Source organism: Mercenaria mercenaria, chromosome 12 (assembly GCF_021730395.1).
Source record: "Mercenaria mercenaria strain notata chromosome 12, MADL_Memer_1, whole genome shotgun sequence".
Classification (NCBI taxonomy): Eukaryota; Metazoa; Mollusca; class Bivalvia; order Venerida; family Veneridae; genus Mercenaria; species Mercenaria mercenaria.
In genome coordinates this window covers 1,561,262-1,578,404 of record NC_069372.1, presented here as the reverse complement: position 1 = coordinate 1,578,404, position 17,143 = coordinate 1,561,262, and the positions used below count along the sequence as shown (strand labels likewise).

The window sequence follows — 17,143 nt, the reverse complement described above, 5'->3', positions numbered from 1 at the left end:
ATGCAGTCTTGCCATTGGTCAGTTTCAGCTCAGGAATCAACCAATCAAACACTGGAATTTAAGGCTCAGAATCCTTAAGTCTGTCATAATTTATATAAATCACAAGGAGAAAATACTTTTTAAACCAAAATGTCTAAATAAAGCTGTTTTATGTGGCATAAAGATAATCTTTGAGGGGGTATCTTTGCCAAAATGTTTTCATTGAAAAAAACATTTGATTTTGACATTTGTATATCAATACTTCATTAGGAAAGCTACCTGACTATGGATGAGATGAAATTGAAGAACACTCAAGAAAGATAAACAATCATTTCTGGCAATTTTCACTTGTATTTTAACCACTAGCATTGTTATACCAGGTGTTTCATTTATAGTCAGTGGGGGTATTTATAAAGATTTAAATGTTTTTTCATGTGCAAGTGCATTTATCACACTTGGTCGAGAAAAAAAAAACACTGGGAGAAGTATTCTAGTAAAGAATACTCCAGGAGAGTGGTTTCATGGGGCTTGAAGAATTTATGGCTGATGAGCCTGCAGTTTGTGGTGCTCCAACTACACATCGGCAGTCATTGAAGGGGAGTGGGGTCTAGTGCTTACGGTGTCAGCTGCTCAACTCGGGGGGCGGTAGGTTTGAGCCCCACTGGGGTCACGACAAAGACTTCTCATACGACACCTGAGTACTGGTTTTTCCAGGAAGCAGACTCGCGAGTGGTTCAAATAAGCATTAAGCTTTCATCACAAGCAAGGTAAAAGAAATTAGTATAAACTAAACAATCATTGAAGCTATTTAGAATTACAGCAAAGAGGAGGGGTGGAATCAATCTGACTAAAGTACATATCCTATTACGCTACGCATAGGATCTGAGAACGACCTATTCATTGCCTCGTTCTGACGACCCTTTCGCTAGCCAATCAGAGCCTAACTTACAACATCTTGCAAATCTACCTGTAGCTTTGACTTTTGATATTTACAATTCTTATGTCATAATGTATCAGATAGCCGGTTAGTTCAGTCGGTAGGCCACTTGCTTTGTAAGCGAGGGGTCCCGGGTTCGAGCCCTGAAATGACTGCACATTTTTCTTACTCTTTGACATTCGAACAAGTCGTCTGATTGGCTAAAATAAAAATAGCAATACTGGAAATCCAAAATATACAGAAGACGAATGTGAATGGGTCGTTCTCAGATCTTCGTTTAGAAGATCAAGTACTTTAGTCAGATTGGGGTGGAATTTACCACTTATTTGATATACAGTACAATCTGACTAAAGTACTTGATCTTCTAAACGAAGATCTGAGAACGACCTATTCACATTCGTCTTCTGTATATTTTGGATTTCCATTATTGCTATTTTTATGTTATCCAATCAGACGACTTGTTCGATTGTCAAAGGATAAGAAAAATATGCGTTTATTCCAGGACTCGAACCCGGGACCCCTCGCTTACAAAGCAAGTGGCCTACCGACTGAGCTAACCGGCTATCTGATACATTACGACATAAGAATTGTTAATATCAAAAGTCAATGCTACATGTAGATTTGCAAGATGTTGTAAGCTAGGCTCTGATTGGCTAGCGAAAGAGCCGTCAGAACGAGGCAATGAATAGGTCGTTTTCAGATCCTATGCGTAGCGTAATAGGAGATGTACTTTAGTCAGATTGATATACAGTATGTGCTCAAGACCAAGATAATGGCTGGAATCTCACTTGGGCCGTGCATGCATGACTTCCTTCTCATAAGGCATCATTACTAAAGTGAATTCTGATGTGTTAGATTTTGTTGACTGGAGTTTAGGATGGCTGTGTGATGTGGAAGACCAAATTGAACAGAAATGTTATGTCTGTAAAATCATTACTAAAAATAGACTAAAGGTTTCTTAGGTAGCCAAGAAAGTCCCCAGCTGGAATGTATGGACATCTATTTCTAGTGGATACAATGACAGGTGTCGTCATTTATACCTCCCAGACAAGTAGCCAGGGCTTCATGCCACTATTGCAGGGGGAAGTCCCCGTCCCCTGGCCCTTAACCCCTAGATTATTTCGACAGCCACTGTTTATATTTAACCAGCACTGTCAATTTTCACCTGCCACTGTGTTTCTGAGTGCCTATGGTACATGAAACTTGTATTACTTAATAACTTGTGTTATTTTGGATAAACTGTCTTGTTAATTGAGTGTTCTTTATCATGCTCTTGTTACATTTCAAACCTGACAATAAAAGCACAGGTGGGGGGTACCCTCTTCATGAATTTCAAGTAGTCATATTGAAAAAACTAAATGCTCTTCAATGAACTCAAATATCATTAAGTTATTTAAAGACATTGAAGTGTTTTATGTAATGTATGTACTTTATTCTCATTTTTTAATTCATTGAACCTTTCATTAAATGGTTTGAAATTGATGTTTAGAGGATTTGGCTCTCGACTTTCAAGTGATTTTTTGTTTGGAAAGATGAACGTAACATTATTATTCCATCAGTTTATCCTCTTCTTCCATGTGTTAAGAAAATGGCACCGCAATGTAATGATGTAGCATTTTCAAAAACAAAACAAATCTTTAACTGATTGTAAAAGGTTACCATATATCCCTGTTAAAAACTGGGGTGAAAAAAGAACAGCGGCCAATTTGCAAAATACACGTACATCTGATTAAGCAAGTACTTAGTAAGCTGGAGCTTAGAGCTTTAAGCTCTTTGATACAGAATGTACTTAGTAAGCTCTAAAAGCAATTTGTGAATAAGGTCTACGATAAACTGAAGTACTGGATACTGTAGAATCATTTGATTTCGTGGGCATGAAATTTCGTGCTTTTGGTCAAAACGGCAATTTCGTGGGGATATGAATTCGTGGATTTCAACTTTTGAACAATGAATGGGACTTTAACTTGTTCGTTGGGATTAAATTTCGTGGATTGACTCAACCACGAAAATTAGTCCCCCATGAATATTAATGATTTCACAGTAAGCTTTAAGATGAAGCAAGCACTGTGTAAGCTCTGTAGTAAAACACTGAGTAAACTCTATGGTAAAGTACAGAGTAAGTTAGAATGGTAAGGTTATAAGAACTGAGTAATCTCTATGGTAAAGTACTAAGTAAGCTCTTTGGTAAAGTTTAGTACTGAGTAAACCCCATGGTAAAGTTAAGTTCTGAATAAGCTCCGTGGTAAAGTTAAGTACTGGATACACTATGTGGTAAGTTAAGGGCCAAGTAAGCTCTATGGTACTGAGTAAGCTCTTTGGTAAAGTTAAGTACTGAGTAAGCTCTGTGGTAAAGTTAAGTGCCGAGTAAGCTCTATGGTAAAGTTAAGTGCCAAGTAAGCTCTGTGGTAAAGTTAAGTACCGAGTAAGCTCTTTGGTAGTTAAGTACTGAGTAAGCTCTATGGTAAAGTTAAGTGCCGAGTAAGCTCTATGGTAAAGTTAAGTGCCGAGTAAGCTCTATGGTAAAGATAAGTGCCGAGTAAGCTCTATGGTAAAATTAAGTGCCGAGTAAGCTCTATGGTAAAGTTGAGTGCCGAGTAAGCTCTATGGTAAAGTTAAGTACTGAGTAAGCTCTGTGGTAAAGTTGAGTACTGGATAGACTATGTGGTAAAGTTTAAGGTACTGAGTAAGCTATGTGGTAAAGTAATGTACTGAGTAAGCTCTGTGGTAAAGTTTAGTACTGAGTAAGCTCTGTGGTAAAGTTAAGTACTGAGTAAGCTCTATGGTGAAGTTTAGTACTGGGTAAGCTCTGTGGTAATGCTAAGTACTGACTCAGAGTAAGTTCTGTGGTGAAGTTTAGTACTGTCAAGTAAATTCTGTGGTGAAGTTTAGTACTGTCAAGTAAGCTCTGTGATGAAGTTTAGTACTGTGTAAGCTCTGTGGTAATGTAAAGTACAGAGTAAGTTTAGTTTAGTACTGTCAAGTAAGCTCTCTGATGAAGTTTAGTGCTGAGTAAGCTATGTGGTGAAGTTTAGTACTGAGTAATCTCTGTGGTAAAGTTTAGTACCGAGTAAGCTATGTGGTAAAGTTAAGTACTGAGTTTGCTCTTAGGTCAAGGTAAGTACTGAGTAAGCTCTGTGGTAAAGTAAAGTACCGAGTAAGCTCTGTGGTAAAGTTTAAGTACCGAGTAAGGTCTGTGGTAAAGTTAAGTACTGAGTTTGCTCTTACCAAGGTAAGTACTGAGTAAACTCTGTGGTAGAGTAGGGTACTGAGTAAGCTCTGTGTAAAGTTTAGTAACAAGTAAGCTAGCTCTGTGGTAAAGTTTAGTAACGAGTAAGCTCTGTGGTAAAGTAAAGTACTGAGTAAGCTCTACGATAAAGTTAAGTACTGAGTTTGCTCTTCGGTCAAGTTAAGTACTGAGTAATTTCTTAAAGCTAAGACAAATGATCATGTAAGCTCTCTATCATAATACAAGTGCCAATTATAAGTTGATAAGTAAAATGAAATGCAGAGTATACGCTAGATCTAAAACAAGTTTGTATAAACTGAAGAGTCAGATGTATTTTATGTTCAGATTAGTATGATTCAAGTTATGGGATCTGTAAAGATATGCGGCAAATTCCAAATTCCGTTCGATAATTATGATCCCGGTATGTTTTTTTGTCTTTACCAAATGTTACAGAAAGCCGGAAAGGTCGATTAAACTACAGAAGTCACAGAAGAGTGTACGAGAATTTTCAGGAATTTTCGTTATCACATGAAAACGGCTGATTACTTGATTACATTATTTGATTATGTGTTGTTGTAGGGATTATTATTAGATCACCTTATCTCCATTTTCAGACGAAATCTAGAAATGAGCCGTGCCATGAGAAAACCAACATAGTGGATTTGTGACCAGCATGGATCCAGACAAGCCTGCGCATCTGCGCAGTCTGGTCAGGATCCATGCTGTTTGCTTTTAAAGCCTACTGCAATTAGAGAAACCGTTAGCGAACAGCATGGATCCTGACCAGACTGCGCGGATGCTGGTCACAAACCCAATATGTTGATTTTCTCATGGCACGGCTCAAATCTATAATATTCAAAAGCAGTCTTTGTGTTACAAACATTTCCATTTTCATTTGGCATTATTGTAGCACTTGCTCAGCAACATGATTTAAAGTAACAATGTGAAACGTCATATTATTTTGGAGGATAATAAATGAATGGATAAATGGAAAAAAGGAAAGATAATAAAAGAAGACCTTCTTGATAGCTTTCAATAAAATGTTTGTCACCTCGGCCCGGCAACACATCAATCTTGATCAAGAATAACTCGTTGATCGATACAGTTGGCAAATGAAGAATAAATAATCTGACAATATTGGTCACTGGTAAATCCGGCCTGCTTGTTCGGATAAGTAAGTAATGGTCGGAGTATATCTGGTAGATAGGGTAGCGGGAATGTTGAATGGTATGGTAGATAAGCGATAATCTGTGTGAATTGCACAGTTGTTACCCAACGATTTTTTTTGTTTTTACAGGATTGACACTGTCTGCAAATAGCAAATAAAAAAGTGAATATTTTCTGATATTGCGATACATGTATCATTTGAGTAGGTTTGATATTTGATTCAGTGATACAAAAGTATCAATTTCAGCTTCTGTCCCTGACACTTAAGTAACATATATTCAGGCATACTTAATCCTTCTATAATAAGTACCTAGGTTCCAAAGCAGACAGACAAAATGATAGCGTGCACTTTTTCTCCTACTAGAGTAGGGGCGGAACTTTAAAAAATATATGAAATTTTATTTTTCCAGTTTTGGTTAATCATAATGAATGAGGGTAGTTTATAGTGTTTTTATCTTGCCAATTATGTCAGAATTGTCGCGGCACTACACACCTGAGGTATGAGGCGATTATTACCGGCCAACCAGCCTATCAACTTATCTTAAGTAAGCATGGCACGGCTTTAATCGTGAAGATAATTTCTCCAATCATGGAATTTTAAGACGTATTCCGTTGATTAATGATGGAACCTTGTATACTATTCGCTCAACAGTTAATTTGTTCCTAGGAGGATTTAAAGCGCTTGATAGTTACACTTAGCACACGTTTAATGTTTACGTAAACTGGATGAGTGAAGTGTTTTAGTCGTTCCATTCAATTATCGCGGTGAAAATATTTTAAAATTTGGAATAATTTTATGATAGAATGTCAGCTAGAGTGCCTTCTGGTAAGTTAATGTGATATTTTGACTGAAATATTCATATTTCTGAATGGTTGTCGAATTGATTATTTTGCACTTAATTAAGCTTGTGGATCGTTCCAAGATGATTATTCCTCTGGGGGAAAACTATAATTGTTGTTCGCTTTTAAGACATTTTTTTTCACCCTTGTTATTAACAGTAGTCAGTTAATCTATTCAATGACAATTCTCTGGAAACAAATTGTTATCAACAAGTATTAACTTCCAAACCTGAACTACAGGTATAAGACAATGAAGGTAACTATCATATTGTTTTCTGTCAGACTTTCCCAACATTGATTATAGCGGTCTTTGTAGTTGGATTGGCCGGAAGGGTAGTGGTGGTTTAGTTGTTAAGGTGGCGGCAGCTCAACCCGGGGGTCGTAGGTCATACATTCAAGCACCGCTAGGGTCATGACCACAACTTCTCATATGATGCCAATTCTGGTTTTTCCAGGATATTGACTCCAGAGTGGTTCAAAAAATGTTTAGGCAGTTCAGCTGAGGTAGCCTTAAAAGCACAGGTTTTGACTATGAATAAATTTAGAAAAGATCAGCCGTAGTTGCAAGAAATTTTGCCATTTCTCTGTGAGATTTTCAGACTTTAAATGTCACATGGCACAATTTTCCTATATATTGTGGCAGAAGGCCATATAGATTAGTTCAGTAAAATGTGTGTTTCCTATTGGATAACAAAGGAAGACGAATAGACTTGGAGATGTCTACTGTATTGAATGCATTTGTCAAGCGTTTGGAGTGATCGTGACACATTGTTTTTCTCAAACCAGTCGGGAATGAAGCAAGGCCAGATGCTACCAAAACTGAAATTAATTCAAGAGATTTCGGATAAAATTTGTAAAACTTGTGTCTTGTAAAACTACACATATTAAAAGCTTTATTTTGAAGTGATTAGTTTTCTTACAAGAGTTTAATTGTGTGATTATAAAGACATTAGTAAGAAATGGAATGAAATAGCATGATCGTAAAAATTATGTAATGTGAAGTAACAGAGAAAAAAAATACATCGTGCTGATTTTGATGATTCATCTAAGTGACTTCAAGGCACTTAAATCAGCGTTGAAATTTATAAGTAAAAGATTGAAAAGCCTTATTGCTTTAAAAGTTTCTCGTAATCGCATTTAAAATGTTTGTGATCTAAGTCACATTATACGTTTTCTTTTGATACACATGAACTGTAATTAAGTGTATCAAAGTAGTAATAATGTTATTACATTAGTGCCGGCTATTAAGTTAAAAATATTGTGTTCTTATTGTAATTCATTAACGCAGATAAAAGTAAATGTCAGTTTGGGATTAATTTATATCCTGGCAGTTAATACCTTTTAATACGGTGCTATATTGCCTTTTCATATCGATCGATGAATTCAGAGAGATTTGCATGGGTAAATACGCTTCTTTTGATGGACGATAAATTCGATCTAGCAAACTGAGGATGATTAAGCTCCAGGCGAAAGGATACGTCTTGTATTGAGGAAGATCAATCTAGCGTTATTGTTGTAACGTTTGTACAAATCAAATTATACAGACAGCCTGACGTGCTTCCACCATAATACAGGATATAATGAAAACTTAGATGTATTATTAAATGCACGCTGGCGAGGTCGATCGATATTGTTATTAAATGATGAAACAGAGCCTTTACTGTTTTTAGTTCGTAAAAGATCATCGCGGGTGATAGTTATTATCAACAATTGCCAAAGAAAATCGGAGAACGATAGATTCTTTTTTGCTAATTACAAGTGATTTGTGTGATTCGGTTGATGTTATTGAATAACAGATTTCCATTACTTTTTCCAAAATGGAGGAAACGTGTGTCAAGAAGGACTTAAAAGCGAATGAAAATGCTGTAACAGATTCACTGGAAAATGAAACCGCAGAAAATATTCTAAAGTGCAAAATGATAAAGACAGAGAAGCTTGAGGAACAAAAAATTGCAGATGACAAAGAAGATGAAGCTACGAAAGTAGATAATGTAATTGATAAATTTGATAAACCAAAGACTAAAGATAAGAATACTTCATGTAAAACAAATGGTAAAAAACAGACATATGCAAATAGAAAAGAAGCTGAAATGACTGTAAATGAAGTAGCGAACAATGTCATTATAAAAGAGCAAGGTGATGCTGGAAACAAAGCTAAAGAATCAGTAAAATGTAATTCTGCTGAGACTCCAAAAAATGGAGATGATGTAATTGACAGTGGCCTAGATATTGAAGTTCAAGGTCATAATGAAAGTGTTGTAAAAGTGAAAGAAAATGGTCAAGGTCAATTGGATGGTGGTTCCTTCACAAATATTACTCGTTCTTCTGAACAGAGGGACAAAAAATGGTTGGAACTTCTGAAGGTTGGTATTGTAATGGAAGATTTAATAAGTCATTTTAGTAGTTTAAAGATGCAAGATCTTAGACTACAGGCATGTAGACATCCCCTAACTCCATATTAGACACAGGAAACTGTATCCTTAAGAAACAAGAATAGGTTTTACCGGATTCAGTATTTTTAAAAAAAAAAAAAAAAAAAAAAAAAAGAATTACATATATAGGTAGAACACATTTCTTATACAGACAATGACTTATATAATCTTATTTTGGTCAGTGACATGTTATTATGACATAATTGTAAAAACTGGGTCACTTAAGGTCAAATGTAAAAAAATGGGTCACTAAATGGAATGTAAAAACATGATCAGTTAAATTGGGTAAATATATTATCAATAATAATTTATTGCTTTATTTGTCACATCTTGCAGGACTTTCAGTCTTTGTCAGAAGTTTGAAATTTGTCTAGCTTTCATCAGATTTAAGTAAAGAAATGATTGTTTAATTGTGTCATTAGGTCGAAAACATTTCTTTCCTGTTGTGACACTGGCATGATCTTCTTTATTTTAGCAAGAAATAAGCGTCATTTAGTCACTCAAGGTTGTGAAATTATGTTTGGAGACCAGTCTCAAAATGCAAGCATTTGATAGGCTGTTTCTGAAAGCAGTTTTCAAATTGACCAATTGCACATCAGCTTTCTCAGACTGGTCTCCAATTTCAATTTTATAACCATAAAGCTAGGGCATACACTTATTTGTGGAATGGAATGAGATACTTATTCCATTCCATTCCAGTATCTCATTCCATTCCATTCCATTCCATTCCAAACTTCCATTCATTTTGGTAATGTCCCAGAATATTTAATTGGAATCATGCATGTCAAGGGCAAACTAGCGTACTTAGAGTCTTGACAAGTAGTCTGAAGCTGTGGGATCTAATCTTTTCATACTATTTTTCGTGTCCTCACCTACACAGTACTCTGTATAAGTTCAAATTGAATAAAAATGTCTGGCTTTGGATCCAAATGAGTTGTGGTTTGTGTTTTGGAGTTTAACGCCCTGATTCAACTTTTTTTCATTCATATCAAGACGATTAGTTTAGTGACATACCAATTCTGGGCAAGCTACCGCAGTTTACCGGTACTTGGTGCACAATTTCCTATACGAAGTAACAATTTCCCTTATTGGAACAGAGGTAGGGGGTGAAGAAACTCCCTGACTAAATGCCATGGGAAATGCTCCGACCCGGATTCGGAATTGAACCCACGCCCCCCTCCCCCCCCCCATGAGGGACCAGCGCTCCAAATGAACATCAGAATAAATAACTTGGCCCTATTTTTAATGTTTCAAAGCAAAACAAATAATCCGTTCTGATATCACTCGATCCCTATTCCACTCCACCCCCACCCCATAATCAAATAAAATCAGACCCAAAAAGAATCTAATGACCTAATGACCTTGTTATTTCTGGCAAAACAACAATAACATAGCCATCTGAATAATTTCAAATATAACAATAAGACAATAACTGTGAGATAATTTTCTGCAAGAGATATCCCTTGAGATTTTCCAACAGTTTAATGAACCAATTCTACCTAAAGTTGAACTTTGGTTTGTCAATCTGTTACAAATGCAATGAGATATGACCTAAAGATGTAAACAAATCAGTATATTTTGGAATGGAATGGAATGGAAGGAGATAGTGAAATGGAATGGAATGGAATAAGTATCTCATTCCATTCCACAAATAAGTGTATGCCTAAAGCTAGTACAGATGTCACTTGAAATTCATGCCAGAATCATGACTGTAACAGCAGTGTTCGAACATGTTCAGTCCTCTAGGTTAAGTGGCTTATTCACATATCCTGCTCTCTTGTTCTGTGTGTAGTTTTCTCTTTAACTAAAATCTCAGTTTGATAGATGTCTTGGCTTTTAATTCAGCAAGAGGTATTGCAATAAAATTTGATTAAAATGTAGGCGATATTTTAGAATAGTGATTTTTACCGAGATTAAGTTTCTGAAACATTATTTTTAAGCTGCACCTTCTCTGATAATTCATCATTAAATTACTTTGCATCCTCATCTATATTCGCACAGGTTTTACCAGAATCACATCTTAGAGAGTTGTTTTTATCCATGTATGTGACCCTATTTGTTAAATTAAAACTCAGTTGGGATTTAAAAGCGCCAAGCATTGATGAAAGGCTGTGCTTTATGGGAGATAAAAACGAAGCTAGAAGACATTGCCGCTCCCTTGAGGGGCGGGATTTAATGAAGGAATAGTATAAGGCATTGCAGGATGATGCTCTTGGGAGTTCTGCTAAAAGCATTGAAGTAATAATAGAATACATTAGACCGATTTTGCCCTTTCCCAGAGAATATTTGTGTGTGAACGCTATCTGTCATTTTTGGAGCAAGACGTGATTCTAAAAAACATGTCTGGTGTTCAAGTGATCTATGGCAAAATTCAAGACTTTTTGTTTTGAAGTTTGGAACTTCAATTTATGTGTGTAAGGTTTTACTTTGTCGCTTCACACTATGGCAAAAGGGTTTTCATTGGCATACAAGTACTTTATTTGACTACCTGATTGGTATAAAAAAAATTCGTTAACAAACTGAATGTGGAAAAAATGTTTTTGTAACTCTATAATTAAGGATAAAAATTGAAGTTTACTGGACAAACTGAATTTAGCCGTTTTTATAATGTGGCAAAGATGTCTACTTGACTACCTTGCTTCTTAACTTTGCTTGATTTTCTTGCTACCTGAATAAGGCAACTTGCCAAGGTTGACTTTTTTCCTTCAGTGTTGCAAGGCTTGGCTTGCTATTTGAATGTAGTAAGGTATGCTTGATTGCCAAAATATGACTTAGGTTCGCCTTGCTCCATGAATGTAGTAACGTCTGTTGGACTCCCTAAATATGGCAAGGATTGCCTGGCTCCTTGAATATAGCAATGTTTGCCTAACTGCTCCTTGAATACAGCAATGTTTGCCTAATTGCTCCTTGAATATAGCAATGTTTGCCTGATTGCTCCTTGAATACAGCAGTGTTTGCCTAATTGCTCCTTGAATACAGCATGTAGTATTTGCCTAATTGCGCCTTGAATACAGCAATTTTTGCCAAATTGCTCCTTGAATACAGCAGTGTTTGCTTAATTGATCCTTAAATACAGCAATGTTTGCCTAATTGCTCCTTGAATACAGCAATGTTTGCCAAATTGCTCTTTTGAATACAGCAGTGTTTGCCAATTGCTCCTTGAATACAGCAATGTTTGCCTGATTGCTCCTTGAATACAGCAATGTTTGCCTGATTGCTCCTTGAATACAGCAATGTTTGCCTGATTGCTCCTTGAATACAGCAATGTTTGCCTGATTGCTCCTTGAATACAGCAATGTTTGCCTAATTGCTCCTTGAATACAGCAATGTTTGCCTGATTGCTCCTCGAATACAGCAATGTTTGCCTAATTGCTCCTCGAATACAGCAGTATTTGCCTAATTGCTCCTTGAATACAGCAATGTTTGCCTGACTGCTCCTCGAATACAGCAATGTTTGCCTAATTGCTCCTTGAATATAGCAATGTTTGCCTGATTGCTCCTTGAATACAGCAATGTTTGCCTAATTGCTCCTTGAATACAGCAATGTTTGCCTGAATGCTCTTCGAATTCAGCAATGTTTGCCTGATTGCTCCTTGAATACAGCAGTTTTGCCTAATTGCTCCTTGAATACAGCAGAGTTTTGCCTAATGCACCTTGAATACAGCAATTTTTGCCAAATTGCTCCTTGAATACAGCATGTTTGCTTAATTGTCCTTGAATACAGCATGTTTGCCTAATTGCTCCTTGAATACAGCAATGTTTGCCAATTGCTCTTTTGAATACAGCAGTGTTTGCCAATTGCTCCTTGAATACAGCAATGTTTGCCTAATTGCTCCTTGAATACAGCAGTATTTGCCTAATTGCTCCTTGAATACAGCAATGTTTGCCTAATTGCTCCTTGAATACAGCAATGTTTGCCTGATTGCTCCTCGAATACAGCAATGTTTGCCTGATTGCTCCTTGAATACAGCAATGTTTGCCAAATTGCTCTTTTGAATACAGCAATGTTTGCCTAATTTACTCCTTGAATACAGCAATGTTTGCCAAATTGCTCCTTGAATACAGCAATGTTTACCTAATTGATCCTTAAATGTAGCAATGTACTTGAATGTTGCAAGTGCAGCTGACTACTTGGATAAGCTTGGTACAGGTTAATAGGGGTAAACATAAGTTTACTAAAGGTGTCATAGTTGAAAGTGGCAAAATGATTTATTAAACTGTATCATGTATTCAGATACCTAAATGATATTTTCAAACAATCTAAATTATTCAAAAATGCATTATGGAAATTAGACTGATATTTCCCAGAAGTGTTTTACAAAGCTTTGCATATATGATAGGATAACTGATTTTGTCAGCCACATAATTGACAGCTTCTCCCATGGGGAATTTACTGTTATGCTAGAAAATGGGAAAGAAAAATCACAGAAGCTCTCAGTGTTAACATAGTTAGCAAGACCTTTTGACAAGCATGTTCTAATATCTGGCCTGGCTTGGCCCAGTGAGATGAATTTTCGGCCAGGCAAGGCCATAGATAAGTTCACAGACCACAGTTGTTTGTCATGAATCGTTTGGATGTTTAATCTCCCTTTGGCTAATTGTTTCATGACTTGATGCAATTGTTTTATGTAATCAGATGTTGACAGTATTGATTCCAATTTGTACAGAATATTTTTAACAGATGAGCATCTTGTTGTTAATGAAACCAGTCTGCCTTAGGGAGAGACAACCAGTCTAGTGATCAAGGTTATAATATTGAGTTTGGAGACAGTCTTGAATTGGAGGCATCTGATTGGACATTTCTGAGTCTAAATTAGAAATTGACCAATGGAATTAAATTGTTTCATTCTTTAATTAGACTAGTCTCAAATTTCTGAAGGGGATAGAAGTCACTTGTTTTCAGTGTCATCTCGTTCATTCTTTTAGCTCACCTGGGCATAAAGTGATTTGTCTGTTGATGCTTCTTAACCTTTACCCTGCTATATTTCTAAAATGGACTGATCCAGCATTCAATTTGGGCAGTACCACTTATTATTCAAAGGGGTGTTCACTGAAAATTTGCTGATTGAATAGGGAACAGTGCAGACCATGATCAAACTGCACGGATGTGCAGGCTGATCTTGGTCTGCACTGGTCGCAAACGCAAAATCACTTGCCGCCAGTAGGCTGTTAAAGTTAATGTTGAGTACTTATTACAAAACTTAATGCATGTTGAAAAAACAAAGAGATGTTGTCTGCATAACACAGGCAAGTCATTATGATAACAGCAGAGAATTGGCTCTGTTTAAGTACATATGAATGTATTTTCACTGTGGTAGTATTTATCATTCTGTTGAAACCTTAATTAACTTGTATGCTGCATTCAGGCAAGTGATGCAAGGCCATCATTGCTTTCTTGCTAAATGTCAGGTGTTCAAACAGGATGCAATACAGTGCAATAAGGTATTGATGTCCTGCTAGTTATTACCCTTACCCTGCTAAATTGCTATAATGAACTTGTCCATCTTGCAATTTAGACAGTACCATTAACTGTTAAAAGGGGTGAATACCAAAATGATACTGACTGAATGGCGAACATCTGTGCAGTCTGATCAAGATCTACACTGGTTGCAAAGGCAGAATCAGTCAGGTCCAGCATGATAAGGGTTTATTAAAGTTTATAAATGGCAAAATGACTAAGATAGGTCTAAAAGTAGATTCTGCAACATCTTGGCATTTGTGGAACCATAATTATGTGATAATTATTATGTACATTGTTGATCTTGTTCAGATATGTACAGTAAAAAACCTGATATCATCATTGAATATTGGCAGATAAAATTGTGTGAAGTTTTTCATACTGCTTCCATTAAAACCATAGTCTGTCAGAACACAGTTTGAGATGAAGTTTATGAACTTTCATGAGCAGTTCATGATCATGAACAACTACTGACCAGTTTGTAAAGTTCATGTATTCAAGAACAAAGTTGAAATAGTTAAATACATATATCAAGCAAACTTTATTCTAAACAATTCAAGAACTTTCAGGAACAGTAAAATGTTCATTCATTATATTTGAAAACCTTATTTAGATCAGTTTTGACTGCATTTTTGTGCCATCTGTTAGACCAAACACAAAAGATTGTAACTAAGCATTGTTGGTGGTTCCTCCCAAAATCAGGGTTTCTCCTTAATTGAAAATTAATGACCTGTTCATGAACTTTATACTCATGACTAATTAAGAAATAAATTCATGAACTGTGCATAGATTATCCATGAACTGAAAGTTTATGAATATGTTTGAGGGATTTGTTCAGTTCGTTCATGAACTGTGCATAGATTATCCATGAACTGAAAGTTTATGAATATGTTTGAGGGATTTGTTCATGAACAGATAATGAATAAATAAATTCTAAAATGTGTTCAAAAACAGTTTATGTCTTATAGATTGTGAACAGTTTCAGTTCATGAACATTCCATGCATAGTTCATGAATTTGTTCATGAATAAATTCATGAGTGGTTCATGAATAGCTCATTAATTTTTCAACAGGGTGCATGACATGAGATTATAACTCTCATGAGTATAGAGACAAATCCAAGATTCCTGCTTTGTCATAGGTCATTAGTCGGGGCCTCCGTGGCCAGTAGTTAAGGTCGCTGACTTCAAATCACTTGCCCCTCATCGATGTGGGTTCAAGCCTCACTCGGGGCGTTGAATCCTTCATGTGCGGAAGCCATCCAGCTGGCTTACGGAAGGTCGGTGGTTCTACCCAGGTGCCCACTCGTGATCAAATACTGCACGGAGGGGCACCTGGGGTCTTCCTCCAGCATCAAAGCTGGAAAGTTGTCATATGACTTATAATTGTGTCGATGCGACGTTAAACCCAACAAAATAAATAAATAAATAAATTGTCATTGGTCAGTTTTTAGGTTGAGTTTAGAGTCAACCAATCAGAGGCTTGGCATTTCTTGCTTTATGCATTTTAATGAGTGAAAAATTGATTTTTTGATAAAATTCATCTGAACAATCTAAGATTGATAAAGTTATTCATTAAAGCATAAAATGCTCATTTTTCACACAGATGTTTTATCGTCTTGATAGAATAAAGCTTATATTTTCTATTGAGTAATTAAGTGAAGGGGTAACATTCGTTGGTTGGCATGAAACAGGTACTCTCGTCTATCCGAACTAACTGTTTATGAGATTATTTGGGGATTTGAAGCAGATTTAGTGGGGATTAGCCTCATTTGACAACAAGATTTTTAAAGATTATGTAGCTTTTCACCATAATCCTTTCGCTTGTACGCGGGGCATCTAAATTATAGATGAGGATTATATTGGTTTGCTCACGAGTTATGCGGTTTGATAAATTGCACTCATCATTTGTAAATTATCCTTTTAAGTGAAGCTAACAGTGCAAAAACCGATTATCTCTTACGTAAATTTATTTTCAGATGCGATTATTTTAAATTGACTGTCGATATATACCAGTGGAGGTGATAAAATACCGGCTGATAAGTGCGGTGTTTTAGCTACTTGTGAATGTCATAACTCTGTCCTACGTTTATTTCCACGACTTGACGAATTCCTTAGACACGAAGTATTGTAGATTGATTTTCCCTATGTTCTGTTATTGACGGGAATTAGCGGAATTAGTTGTTGGGTTCGTCTGAAGTATATCTCTTCAGTTCAGCTGTATATTTGTTGAGGATTGTTGATAGAAAGATTTTGTTTGTTAAATAAAAGTGACGCTCCATTGTACACTAGGATAAATTGGATAATATTTATGAAGTTATAATGTGTTTCCGAGTTTATTTTGTGAAAAACTTGTCAAATATTTTTGGATATATGAATACCTGTGACCGTCGGATCTACTTTTAATATTGTTAAAACAGATGTGGATTTAGTAAGTTGTTTAAACTTTTAATAATAACTGCGGTAACCAGCAAATTAAAAGATTTTCCAGAAATCAGTCTGGTAGTAAGAAAGTAGTACTGTAAGTGGAGTTTTGAGCCTGTTTAGTTTGGAGGGTGAATATACAGTCCATTTTAGGTATCCAGACTTGGGTAAACTTACTGATTGCATGCTTATAGCATGGGTATTGTGTACACTTAAAGGTCTCATTTCTGACAAAGATCAGCAACATTTAAAAATTTCCTAAAGTTGTTAGTATGAGAAAAAGAGCCAGCCGTGCAGTGTTTAGGATGGCAGCATGTGCATTATAGTGCACTATGAGTTATGAATCATTTGATCTCTTGGGGAGGAAAGCACAAAAATGAATGGCTAGGGTGATAGTGATGTCAATCCTTGAACAAGGTGTTACAATATAATATTCGCCATGGCAATATGATAAGATATTGCATCTGAAATCACTGATCCTCGATATCCACCTCAGGTTCAAGTGGTGAAGTTTTTAGTCACTTGCAGAAAACACATGTTATAGCTGTGAAATACTGTTGAAATATGGCGCTTGACCCAAAACATACTGTTGGAATATGCAACATTTAAAAACAAAACAAAAATAAAATGCCTTCAGTTGAGTCAAAGGTTTTGTTTTAATAATCATCGGAATGTTTGACTG

The 17,143-nt window shown here is 36.1% G+C and overlaps 1 protein-coding gene across 5 annotated transcripts in view; it reads left to right on the top strand.

Moving 5' to 3' along the window:
* The window catches only part of LOC123534159 (autism susceptibility gene 2 protein-like), a 172,946-nt gene that overhangs the window by 45,752 nt on the left and 110,051 nt on the right, over positions 1 to 17,143 (top strand). For 2 of the 5 annotated variants that reach the window (XM_053518967.1, XM_053518964.1), the window contains exon 1: positions 7,542 to 8,512. The exons of 1 other annotated variant lie outside the window; for it this stretch is intronic. In XM_053518967.1, the coding sequence (XP_053374942.1) occupies positions 7,967 to 8,512 (546 nt within the window). In that variant the 5' untranslated portion in view covers positions 7,542 to 7,966. Of the gene's footprint in view, positions 1 to 7,539; positions 8,513 to 17,143 lie in introns of those variants that run through there. 2 more of the 5 variants (XM_053518965.1, XM_053518966.1) reach the window with 2 other exon arrangements.